The sequence below is a fragment of the Erpetoichthys calabaricus genome, chromosome 2 (genome assembly GCF_900747795.2).
Source record: "Erpetoichthys calabaricus chromosome 2, fErpCal1.3, whole genome shotgun sequence".
Lineage (NCBI taxonomy): Eukaryota > Metazoa > Chordata > Cladistia > Polypteriformes > Polypteridae > Erpetoichthys > Erpetoichthys calabaricus.
This window is the reverse complement of record NC_041395.2, coordinates 320073203-320086287: the sequence shown is the minus strand read 5'-3', so window position 1 is coordinate 320086287 and position 13085 is coordinate 320073203. Positions and strand designations below refer to the sequence as shown.

General features: G+C 36.8%; 1 protein-coding gene across 2 annotated transcripts in view; it reads right to left on the bottom strand.

Annotated features, from left to right (window-relative positions):
* LOC114647280 (protein transport protein Sec24A-like) overlaps window positions 1-13085 on the bottom strand; it is a 62822-nt gene that overhangs the window by 32980 nt on the left and 16757 nt on the right. For both annotated transcript variants that reach the window (XM_028795944.2, XM_028795943.2), the window contains exons 4-7: window positions 8183-8319; window positions 5996-6098; window positions 2514-2637; window positions 1881-1987 (exon numbers count right to left, since the gene is read on the bottom strand). In XM_028795944.2, the coding sequence (XP_028651777.1) occupies window positions 1881-1987; window positions 2514-2637; window positions 5996-6098; window positions 8183-8319 (471 nt within the window). The remainder of the gene's footprint in view (window positions 1-1880; window positions 1988-2513; window positions 2638-5995; window positions 6099-8182; window positions 8320-13085) is intronic.

Sequence of the window (13085 nt, the reverse complement as noted above, 5' to 3'; positions counted from 1 at the left end):
CAAAGCAGACGTAGGTAAGAGTAAGAGGCACAAAGTAGAACCACAGACTAGATACACGATACCTAGCAAGGCTGAGACTTGAAAGAAAGCTGATAAAGTATTAGATGTTTGCTGAGACAGTAAAATTAATAATCTCACTCAGGTTACTATTTAGAAGTAAATTTTGCTTGCTTGTATGACACTAGCTGGAGTTTGACGGTGTGAAGGGACATTAAAGAATTTTTTCTCTAAAAATACAGTCAGGTCCATAAATATTTGGAGTGACACAATTTTCATACTTTTGGCTCTGTACAGCACCACAGTGGATTTGAAACAAAGCAATCAAGATGTGACTGAAGTGTAGACTATCAGCTTTAATTCAAGGGGTTTAACAAAAATATTGTATGAGCTGTTTAGAAAAAAACAGACATTAATATACACAATCCTTTTCAGGGACTCAAAAGTATTTGGACAAACTAACATAATCTGAAAATCCTTTATACTTAATGACTGCCTGAAGTGTGGAATCCATGTCCTTCTCCGAGTGTTTGGTTTCCACCCTACTGATACTTTGCCAGGCCTGTACTGCAGCTGCCTTCAGTTGCTGCTTGTTTGTTGGACTTTCTGCCATCAGTTTTGTCTTCAGTAAGTGAAATCCATGTCCAGTTGGGTTGAGGTAAGTTGACTGACTTGGCCATTGAAGAATATTCCACTTTTTTGCCTTGAAGAGCAATTGGTTTGCTTTCGCAGTATGTTTTGGCTCACTGTCACCCTGTACTGTGAAGTTTCATCCTATCAGTTTTGCAGCATTTGGCTGAATCTGAGTAGACAGATTTAAGACAGAGTAGACAGATGAAGTGTCTTGTGCACTTCAGAAATCATTCTTCTACTTCTGCCATATTCTGTCATATAATCAATAAACACAAGTGACTCACTTCCATTTACAGCCATGCAAGACCACGCCATAAAATTGCCTCCACCATGTAGCACAGATGACGTGGTACTTATAGGATCATGAGTTGTTTCTTCTCTTCTCCATACTCTTCTCTTTCCAACATTCTTGTATGTATTGAAATTAGATTCTTTTGTCCAAAGAAAACTGTTCCAGAACTGTACTGTTTTTTTCAAATATTTTCTGGCAAAATCTAACATATCCTTCCTATGCTTGAGGTTTACCAGTGGTTTGCACCTTCTGGTAAACCCTCTGTCTTTACTTCCATGAAGTCTTCTTGTAGACCTTGGCAATGATAGATCTACCTCCCAGAGAGTGTTCATGATTTAGCTAAATATTGTTCTTCTTCACCAAGGACAGAATTCTGTAATCATCCAGCACAGTTTTCTTCCATGGTTTTCCAGACCTTCTGTTGTTGCGGAATTCACCAGTGTGTTCCTTCTTGTTAAGAATGTACCAGATGGTTAATTTGATTACTCCTTGTGTTTCTGCTCTCTCTCTCTGGTGGGTTTGTTTTGTTTCACCAGCCTACTGATGGACCATTTTTAGTTGCATGGACAGCTCTTTCGACCTCATATTAAGTTTACAGTGACAGCTTCCAAATGCAAATCCCACACTTGTAATCAATTCCACACCTTTTACCTATTTAATAGTCAATTAAATAATGAGGGAAATGCTCCCACCTAGCTATGAAACAGCTTGTTAGTCAAATGTCCATATACTTTTGAGCCCCTGGAAATTTTTTTTTGACTGGTTCAGCTATGCAGAAAAATGTCTGTCATTCCTAAATGGCTTGTATGATATTTTTGTTAAACCCCTTGAATTAAAGCTGAAAGTCTACACTTCGTTCACATAATGATTGCTTAAGTTCAAATCCGTTGTGGTGGCATACAGAGCCAAAATTATGTAAATTGTGTCATTGTCCAAATAAGATACAGAAGAGCAGTACCACAGAGTCAGGAGGTGCAGGAAAGTCTACAGCCACATGCTTCATCCCAGTTAGTGTGGAGGAGTCCTGGATGCTGCCACAAAAAGAATGGAGCAACTCCGGTGCACCTAAAATCAATAAATCAAGTATTTGGAGATAAAAAAAAGTTTAATTTTTTAAATATAATTTATTTATATTAAATGTTCAGTACACTTTTGACAAAACAGTTTATTCTTAGAATATCTGAAATGAGCAATTTAAAAGCACATAATGGGGATATTAACCTTGTTTTGCTATCATTTAGAAATGCATTTATTCTCTGAAAACAGCAGGCCACTATACACTGCAATTCTCATCAGTTTCTAATATGTTTAGCATGTATCTGTGTTGTAGTACTTCCTAAGTACAACTTAAACCAGATACTAAACATGTATGCTCCTGATGAAACAAAAAAGTAACATCATAATTTCAAACAAACAGGTACATTTCTAAAAACTATGTGAAGTACAAGCATAACATAAAACAATGCAGAAAATCAATGCTCAAGATTTAACATTTTAAGGATTAGAGAACATTAGCAGCAAAGGCTGTAAAAGAAACAATCAGTCAACAGAATTATGTTTATCATAACTTCCAGATTAGGAGGTATCATACTCATGTTTAGTTTCATGCAGCTGCTACACTTCCAGGAGTGATGGTCTGCAAAAGTGACCCATGGATTAATATAGGTATGGCAGGCAAGACACTGTGGCAGTGTCTGATCAGTGACCAGAGTAGACTAAAAAGAGAAGAATACATAAATTAAAATTAACACAAAAAACAAGGGATATGTGATAATATATAGAAAATATATTTAAGTAGTCTAATTTTTTAATTAGAAATTTAGTTTCAACTGATAACTTAATAAAGTGAATAGTCCAAGACTATTGGGATTTGGCGTTTTCTGCTTTTGGCCATTCATTGTTAACAAGGAGTCCAACTGTAGCTCATTGCAGAAAAAAAAACATTCTTAAAACCACTTAATCCATTTCAAGGGTATGAGGGACCATATCCTCCCCTGGCTACATCAGGCACAGAAGAAGAACCAATACTAGATAGGGAGCCATTTGACTAAAGGACCCAATCATCCATCCATATATCCATTATCCAACCCGCTGAATCCAAACACAGGGTCACGGGGGTCTGCTGGAGCCAATCACAGCCAACACAGGGCACAAGGCAGGAACCAATCCCGGGCAGGGTGCCAACCCACCGCAGGACACACACAAACCAAGCACACACTAGGGCCAATTTAGAATCGCCAATCCATCTAACCTGCATGTCTTTGGACTGTGGGAGGAAACCGGAGGAAACCACGCAGACACAGGGAGAACATGCAAACTGCACGCAGGGAGGACCCGGGAGGACCCAATCATGCATGTACCCATACATAGACATATACAGGGCAAACTCACATCTGCAATTAGAAAAACATGCATGTCTTACAGGAGGCGGGAGGGAAAACAGAGTACCTAGAAAAAACCATGCAGACACAGAAAGACTACATATGGTGAACACCCAGGATTTGAATGCGGGACACAAGATCTGTGAGGCAGCAGCATTACCCGATATAATAATAAAAAATAATAATAATAAGTATTTCATTATTGTTTATCCAAATATTCAGGGCAGGAGCTGAAAAAATCTACCTTAGAGACAAATTCCTAAAAAGTTAGAAAGTAATTATGATCCCTAGAGTTGGGATACCTACACATGCAGCGCAGAGAAAGGGTGAAGTGGGTTTATGCCCAAAATATAACTATTACTTATGTCTCCAAAAATGCTAGAAATTAGCCTGCTTACATAACACAATTGTTTCTATTTACAAGTTAGAAACTTGTGGACTTTCCTAACTTTTCTAAACTTCAGTCAGTATCTGGAATACAATTTGATACGAATTGGAAGAATATAGGTATTGTTTTTAGACTTAATCATCTAATTTCCCACTGTGTACCTGTACATGATCTTTGGCAACGATGGGGAAAAAGATCTCTCAATCAATATCTTAATGAAGGAATAAAATGTAGCCATAATACACATTCTTCAATTGAATTACCCAAAATATCTCAGGTACTAGAACCTAACTATGAATTATGTCATCAAGCACAGCCTTGCTAGGTAATATACTTTGGGATTTTCCTAAATGAACAACACTTTATGTGAAAATTTTAATCTTTCTCAGATACTATTGGACTTAAAATTGTTCCTAATCCTTTAATGGTACTGTCTTGAGAAAAACTGGATGAGTTATGGTTTTGTAATGATAAATTCAGTGTTGTTATCTAAACCAGGGGTAGGCAACGTCGGTCCTGGAGTGCCACAGTATGTGCAGGTTTTTGTTCCAACCCAGTTCCTTAACGAGAACTCAATTATTGCTGATGAAGCACATATTGCTTAAGTGACATTTTAATGCTTCATTTTAGTGGTCTCGCTTGTTAAGGTTCTCCAACCTTAATTGCTTATTTCAATCTTAAACTGCTGCATTCAGTGTTTTAATTGCTCCTTATTAGCAATAAGATGTAAAAGACAAAGCAGCCAGCAGTTCTCCAGCTAGCTTTTTTCCAATTACATCTGTGTGTGTTCATCATGCACTGTTTGATTTAATAAAACACTTAATAGAAAAATGTGACAGACTGAAAATGATCTGTTTTAGGCTTCAAATCATTTGGATGATATCCTTGGAAAGGAAAAAAATCTACGATATAAAAGCCTTACATTGCACAGACTAACAAGCCATAAAATTAAATAAGGTCTGAGATTGGCAATGATTGGTTTCTAATTAAGCAATTGGGTTGAATGAAAACCTGTAGCCACTGCGGCTCACCAGGACCGACATTGCCTACCCCTGTTTTACATCTTATTGCTAATAAGGAGCAATTAAAACACTGAATGCAGCAGTTTAAGATTGAAATAAGCAATTAAGGTTGGAGAACCTTAACAAGCGAGACCACTAAAATGAAGCATTAAAATGTCACTTAAGCAATATGTGCTTCATCAGCAATAATTGAGTTCTCGTTAAGTAACTGGGTTGGAACAAAAACCTGCACATACTGTGGCACTCCAGGACCGACGTTGCCTACCCCTGATCTAAACTACATTACTCGCATATTAAATTACTTTGTTAATGGGAAGAATTCTAACCCACCCTCTATAACTTAATGGGAAAGGCAGGGGGACATTGAAAAACCTTTTTTGGAATTTGGCAAGAACTTACTAATGTTGTTCTAACACTATTCTAAAATAAGCCAGACAAGCCTCGGCCTCTGTTCTGTTTTCTTATGTATGTTTAAAAATATATGAGGGACTATTTTATAATGGGCCTTATGTTTACCTCACTCTTAAAGTGGAACAGTCGTGGGGTTTCAAGTGTTGGTTGTTTTTTAAGCGGATTCTGTTTTACTTATTGTAAAAGTAGCATAATCTTTATGCTTAATAAGATTTATAAAAAAAAATCCATTTAATGTACTATGGCACAAAGTCAAATGGGACAAATACATTTTTACATGTAAATATGTATACATTCTATATCTAATTGCTACATTTACATAGCCAGTATTCTAAAATGAAGAGCACTGAATATGGACAATATGTTTACACAAACTAACAATATACCATATGTGCACTTTTTGCCCTTTGAAGTTTTTGTTGGTAGTACACATATGGTTTCATCCATGTAACAAGATATTGCTCCATATATAGTTTCACTTCTGTAAGTTTTGCTTGCACCGAGGGACATCCATAAAGTGGAATTAAACATGCCGCCTTACAGTAACCTGTATTTTAAATCACTTTTCTTGTTTAAAACACAAGTGGATGACATGAATTAGATATCTTGCGCAAAGATTGACTTAAAAACAATAACCCTGACTTTAAAAATACAACCAGAGTGTACATCATGTTGGAACAGAAATCCATAAATAAATGGATGATACATAAGAACAACTGGCATTTCAGGTTTCATCCCTGTCAAGGTAGACTCTATCTGTCATAAGCGTGTACTGTATTTAACGTGAAATCAGAAAATGGATGAAGGATGGACTGATCTGCAGGAGAAAGTCTCAATTTGCCGTAATTGTATTAAGGGGTGAAATACTTACCGTTGAATTTTGAAATGGAAAAAATATAAATCCCAAAGGAATCTTTATTTTTTTCAGAAGTTCTTCTGTGTCTGGGACTCTTGTCAACGTACACCGAAGGACTCTATAATTACAGTATAATAATGTCAAGGAAGGTTAGAATATAAAGCCTTGATTCAATTACACTTCCTTAAACGTTATCTTTCCCAAAGGACTCTGAAATCATGACAAAGGAAACTGGGGAATCTCTTCATTATCTACCTGCTTACATACTTTCAAACAGAATACTAACAAAAGTTTCTTGGGGTGTTTTACCTATATTACACATGCTTATTTATTATCTAGACTGTGCAAAATTCACCAGGGTGCCAAGGCTAAAACCTTAGAGCCACTATATGAGTCCTTGCATCTTTCTGCACATACAGTAAGAGCCACCGCAAGCAAGCAGTTTCTTCTCGCCTTATCTGCTTCTGTTAGCATGCGTATCCACTGTTCTAATTATGGTAGTACTGGTTCATCTGAAGTACCAATTAACTGTAATTTCCCATGTGACCTAAGCAAGAGGCAAACAACACATCCAATCTAAGGCTTAGTTCACATTAGGCACAATGTTTGGCAAATAACAATCCATATAAATGTGACCCTGCTTTTTAAAATTTCAATGTTATTAAAATTTCTCTTAATCTTCAACATTAGCTGGGAACAAACTAAGATACTTGAGAGACATACTTTCTTTTTAGTAAAATATTTACATCAGTAATGATGCAACCCTAGGTAATATCAGGAAGAACACAGACATACAAAAAAGGGCAGCTGCGTAACAGCGATCAAAACTTGTGATTGCTAAAATCGGAAAATACAGCATTATTCAAAATAGTTTAACTACTGACAATTTGTATTGGTAAGTGTTGTAGAAATCTCTTTTTATATATAGATTTTATATATTACAATAATATTCAGTCACAAACATCTATTGGTATCCGTGCAGAAAAGCAGCATAGCCTCATCACAAATAAAAATGCCTACTAGCCAGAAACATATTGTTTTAAAATAATGTTATCCATACATGCAACCATTTTTGAATCCACTTAGTCCATTTCAGGCTTGTGGGATTTATTCCAGAAGCACTAGTCACACAGGGGTAATGTACCCTGAACTCAATGTTAGATTTTAAAATCCATCAACACATAAGACAGACATGCACAAAATCAGTATCACAAAATAAATGAATTTAGCCACTTTCACTCAAACACTTCAGAGAAATGGCCAGAATACTAGCATATTTGAAGCCCTCTGGAGCTACTTTAAATTACCTTCATTTAATTTTTGCAGCCATCAGTTTTATATGATAATGCCAGGTACTGTATTGCTTTTTTACATATTTATTTTTGTCTCATGTAATATTCCAAAACTCTTCCTATTTTGTGTAACTAAAGGTTGCAGCCAACAAACACATTTATAAGGCAAATGCTATCCATTTGTTTTGCTGTTCTTAGAGAAGAAATCTGAAACAATAATAAAAATGGTACTGTTTTCAAAAATTGGATATTTCTTATCTTTTAATGGAGTGGACATTTATAGTAAATTCTCTTTCAGACAGGTTTGTATAAAACATAACCATTTAAAGCAGTCATATGCACATGATTCATGTGCATGAACTAAGGTACATAATTAATGTAGACAATGTTAAAGTGTCCTTCTGTTGTGTCTGCTATTAATAAATAACATGTAATGACATCAAGAATTTACTTTCTGACGCGGCCTTTTCACAAAACAACTCACCACTCCTCAGAAGAAGGGAGGCTATTTTATTCATTTTTTTATGTGATTTTATTCCTTGTACTGTAAACTGGTAAAGGTATTTGCTACAAATTATGAAGTACAGTATTATTTAGATAACACTCTACTCTTCAACTTCTACGTGTGTCTCCCCATTTTTATATTATGTTAAGCTACAAGGCAACACAGGTACTCTGTATGTTCCCATTCCCTTTTTATATGCTAATGAGGAATACATTTCACTAATAACACCGTTTTTCTCTGATCAGAGACATCTTGGAAACAAAGGCCTCATGTCTGTTTCTGATCCTCTATGCCACAGGTCTGCTTGTAAAATAAGATGCCTAGGATATTCTTTCATTATTCTAGTGTTTTGTCATTAGATGACTGTCAGCTATAGTAATTTATCACTTTCTATGTAATCCTTACTCAGTTTCACAGCTCGTTTCCTTCACTTCTGTGAGTAAGATGGGGTCTTCAGGAAGAAAAGACTTGTCTTGCAGAAGATTAACAGGCTGGATTCTTTCCTTGAGTGCCTCTTTGTTAATTGTTAGTAGTGCGTCTTCCTATCCAAGTAAATAAAGTGAGTATTAGTAAGAGAAGATAATCCAAGTAAAACTAATGTTTCCCTGCATTTCCAGTGCCTTTCTACAACAAAACAAAGGGACAGGATCCTAAATTGGTCTTTATACATTATAAACTGCTCCAAAAAATGAAAGGAACCGTTTTTAATCTGAGTATAGCCTCAAGTCAATTAAACTTCTGGGCTATTGATCTGGTCAGTTAAGTAGCAGAGGAGGTTGTTAATCAGTTTCAGATGCTTTAGTGTTAATGAAATTAATAACAGGTGCACTAGAAGGGCAACAATGAGACATCCCTCAAAACAGAAATGGTTTAACAGGTGGAAGTCACTGACATTTTTCCCTCCTCATCTGTTTTTTCACTAGTTTTGCATTTGGCTACGGTCAGTGTCACTACTGGTAGCATGAGGCGATACCTGGACCCTACAGAGGTGGCACAGGTAGTCCAATTTCTCCAGGATGGCACATCAATGCGTGCCATTGCCAGAAGGTTTGCTGTGTCTCCCAGCACAGTCTCAAGGGCATGGAGGAGATTCCAGGAGACAGGCAGTTCATGTAGGAGAGCTGGACAGGGCTGTAGACGGTCCTTAACCCATCAGCAGGACTGGTATCTGCTCCTTTGGGCAAGGAGGAACAATATGAGCACTGCCAGAGCCTACAAAATGACCTCCAGCAGGCCACTGGTGTGAATGTCTCTGACCAAACAATCAGAAACAGACTTCAAGAGGGTGGCCTGAGGGCCTGACGTCCTCTAGTGGGTCCTGTGCTCACTGCCCGGCACTGTGGAGCTCGATTGACATTTACCATAGAATACCAGAATTGGCAGGTCCACCACTGGCACCCTGTGCTTTTTACAGATGAGAGCAGGTTCACCCTGAGCACATGTGACAGACGTGAAAAAGTCTGGAGAAGCCGTGGAGAACATTATGCTACCTGTAACATTGTTCAGCATGACTGGTTTGGTGGTGGGTCAGTGATGGTCTGGGGAGGCATATCCATGGAGGGACGCACAGACCTCTACACTTTACAGGCTAGACAATGGCGCATTGACTGCCATTAGGTATCGGATGAAATCCTTGGACCCATTGTCGGACTCTATGCTGGTGTAGTGGGTCCTGGGTTCCTCCTGGCACACGACAATGCCCGGCCTCATGTGGCGAGAGTATGCAGGCAGTTCCTGGTGGATGAAGGAATTGATACCATTGACTGGCCCCCACGCTCACTCGCCTGACCTCAATCCAATAGAATACCTCTGTGACATTATGTTTTGGTCCATCTGACACCGCCAGGTTGCACCTCACACTGTCCAGGAGCTCAGTGATGTCCTGGTCCAGATCTGGGAGGAAATCCCCCAGGACACCATCTGTCATCTCATCAGGAGCATAAAACAGTACGATTATGAGTTGCTGGAATGAAATTTCGGCAAAATGGACTAGCCTGCTGCATCATTTTTTCACTTTGATTTTCGGGGTGTCTTTAAATTCAGCCCTCTGTATGTTGATCATTTTCATTTCCATCAAACGATGTGGCATCCTTTCGTTCCTAACACATTACCCAGTCCATAGCAATAGACATATCCAGCAGGATTTTTTTCTCATTGAGATCTGATGTGTTTTCAAAGTGTTCCTTTAATTTTTTTGAGCAGTTTATATACTGTGAATAAAAACATTTTGAAAAATCTCATCTATAAAGCACTAACTTTATTTAGGTATACTTTTAGATCTATCTGCTTGCTTCCTGCATTTGTTGTGTGTACAGCTATATTACTGTGCCCCTGTTTCAGGACTCCACATTGGCATTAACTTATTTACCATACAGTATTTGCCTTTTCATATTGTGCACTTAATTTAAATACTTGAATAGTATTTTGTTGCAGTTTACAAACTTATGCTGGACACTATTACTAGCTATACACATGACAACAATTATAATGTTAACAGAGAGTCAACTGTAAAATCAGCAAAAGAACAATTAAAATCACACAAACCATGCTGTACCATGTCAGCATTTTTATTAAAAACAAACACGTTGTATTAACTTTAATTTCTATTGATGGAAAAAAAGTTAGTATGACAAACGTGCAGTTTAAAAAGTACAGAAAATGCGCCTCATACACATAGTTGACTTACATGGTCTCAACTTTACATGGACAATTCTGGAGGGTAAAAAAAATAGTGATAGGAGGTAGGAACATACAAAAATGGATATCCGCAATGAATAAAGCATGTAAATCTAATAAATATCAATTTAGCAAGCAAGTGGGGATAACACTAAACCTTCTCCCAGATGGCTGATGCTCAGATATCCCAGACATATTTTGGTTTTCCTCAGTTATTTAGTTCATTACAGCTCAAAGGTACAATGCTAGTAAACAAAAGTGGAACTTCATGTCTCAGACTGAAAGAGCACATTCAGTAAACAAAATCATGTGTTCATACTAAATATGAATATTACCTTGTTAATCTCAGTTTTGCTATGGTCTAAATTGCCAGAATGTCTTGATCATTGAAAAAGCCATCATTTCTTTAGCAGCCAAACAACTTTTTTTTATTTTTGTTTCCAAACTGCTAGGAGCAGATAATCCCATATAAGGTCTAAGCACCCACTGAGTCCTTATCCACTAAGAAGCCACATTCCTTAACATTTTTCTTACAAGCAGTCTAAGACAGCCGGCAGCTTCGCTATTGTCTTTTTCAAGGAGAACAAACATATGTATGGCATGGTAGCGCAGTGATAACGCTGCTGCCTCACAGTAAGTTGACTAGGGTACGTGTCCAAGGTTTGCATATTTTCCCCATCTCTATGTGGGAGAATTATCAAAATATTTATCATTGTATGGGAGCTTTACTTATGATCATCATAAATTCTTGAACTCAATAGAAAAATCTTAGTGTTGACAATTTTGTTTTAAATAAGACACTGACAAAAAAGAGTGAAGAAAGTGTATTACTGATATGTACAAGACTGTAAAATTCAGCTATATAATAAAACACTGAGAAGTTTAATTTGAACTGAGTTTGCCTATATACACATAATCAGAGTTCAGCATGCTTTTTTGAAAACCTTATTTTATGAAACCATGCAGAACATTATCATAATGTCAATTCATTAACACATTTTTAATTGAATTCATAAAATACAAATACAGGTCAAATTCCATTACAACGAAGTGCCAGGGACCTAAAAAATATTTAGTTGTAATGAGATTCTGAATTTGTCACTGTAGTGCTTTCTTTAACTTGTGTCTAGGTGTTTGTATTTATTTCAATTATTTCACATTAATTTTCATCTACTCCTGTCTACAAGTTATGCTGATGAAAATATTTCACAGCATTTCCTTAAGAAATGGTGCGAATGATGCCCAAATCACCCATCGAGATCTTTTCACAGTTGCTTTGGCGGCAAGCCGCTGCAGCGCTGTGAGGATAAACAGAGAAACAGTCTTTGACAGACGCAGTCATCACGCTTCGGGATGGTCTTCGTTGTGTCGTCCCACTGGGGGAGGTCCCAAAAGAGTTTAAAAACCTCACAACAGTTACTTTGCTTTTTCTTGAATGAGTGGCCCACTGATAGGAATGTTTCTTGAACAAGCATCACTGAACCACATAAAAACTGCTTTTTCAACATCTTCATATGCAGCACTTTACAAACATTTGCACTGAGGCCCAAGGTGTGCAACTCGAGATTTTTCTTCCATTTTTGCACGGCCTTTCAAGAAAGTTGACAGTGTCAATGGCAAAATTTTGAATTCACCGGCAACATCTTTTTTTCTTTTTGCCAGAATCGAGAGCTGCAAAAATGTCACTTTTTTTCCTAATGTGAGCTGTTGTTGTTTTTTCATGTCTGCCATTTCTATAGGAGGGTGACAGTGAGTTAAATTCCAATGGATGTTTTTCAAACGTTGAAGAGCAATAAGCAAAAGGTATCACTGAAAACCATAGAAAACAAACACAGCAAAAAAACAGTATGAGGAAAGGTCAAAGACAGAAAAATGTACAATGTTTCTGTTCGGGGATCATTGTGCACAACTGAGCTGCAACCACAGAACTAACTGCTCTATGGATGATTCATTTAAGCATTTCAAGGTCACTTTGTAGTAATGAAAGTATCTGCTGAATGTATTTTGTAGTAATGCGATTTTTATAGACACTGTCTTATGGGGAAACTGTCGGGACCGTAAAAATACTTTGTTGTAATGAAAATTTCGTCGTAAAATATATTCGTTGTAATGGAATTTGACATGTAAATTGTAAACAGCACTCTTTTGACATACAAGACTACATTAAATTAAATATTTTTTTCTTTTCATTTGCTTTTTCAATATCTGTCTTTCATTCTTTTGTAATTTTATTTCCTCTATTAAATGACTGGGACAAACAATACACAATACTTGCTTGCATTACATTTTGAGTTGCCTTCTCTGATTGTATTTTTAACATTGTCGAAACTCAGCTATATAAAAGGTAATGAAAAGACTTGTGGCAAAACAAATCTTGCTGGGTTCACAATTGTATTTGTACATTTTATATAGTGATATATTTTCTATTAGTAATTATAAGCACTTTTTAATAAACATAAGCTTATAATAAGTTTAGATGGTGAAACAATATTTTTGTGATTTTTGGATTTACAAACTGTGTGAATCACATATCTGAGGTGAAACTGTAAAATGTGCATGACAATAATATTGTCATAATGTCCTTAAATACATAGTATTCAACACATGGAGGATTCTTTTTATTGGAACCTTT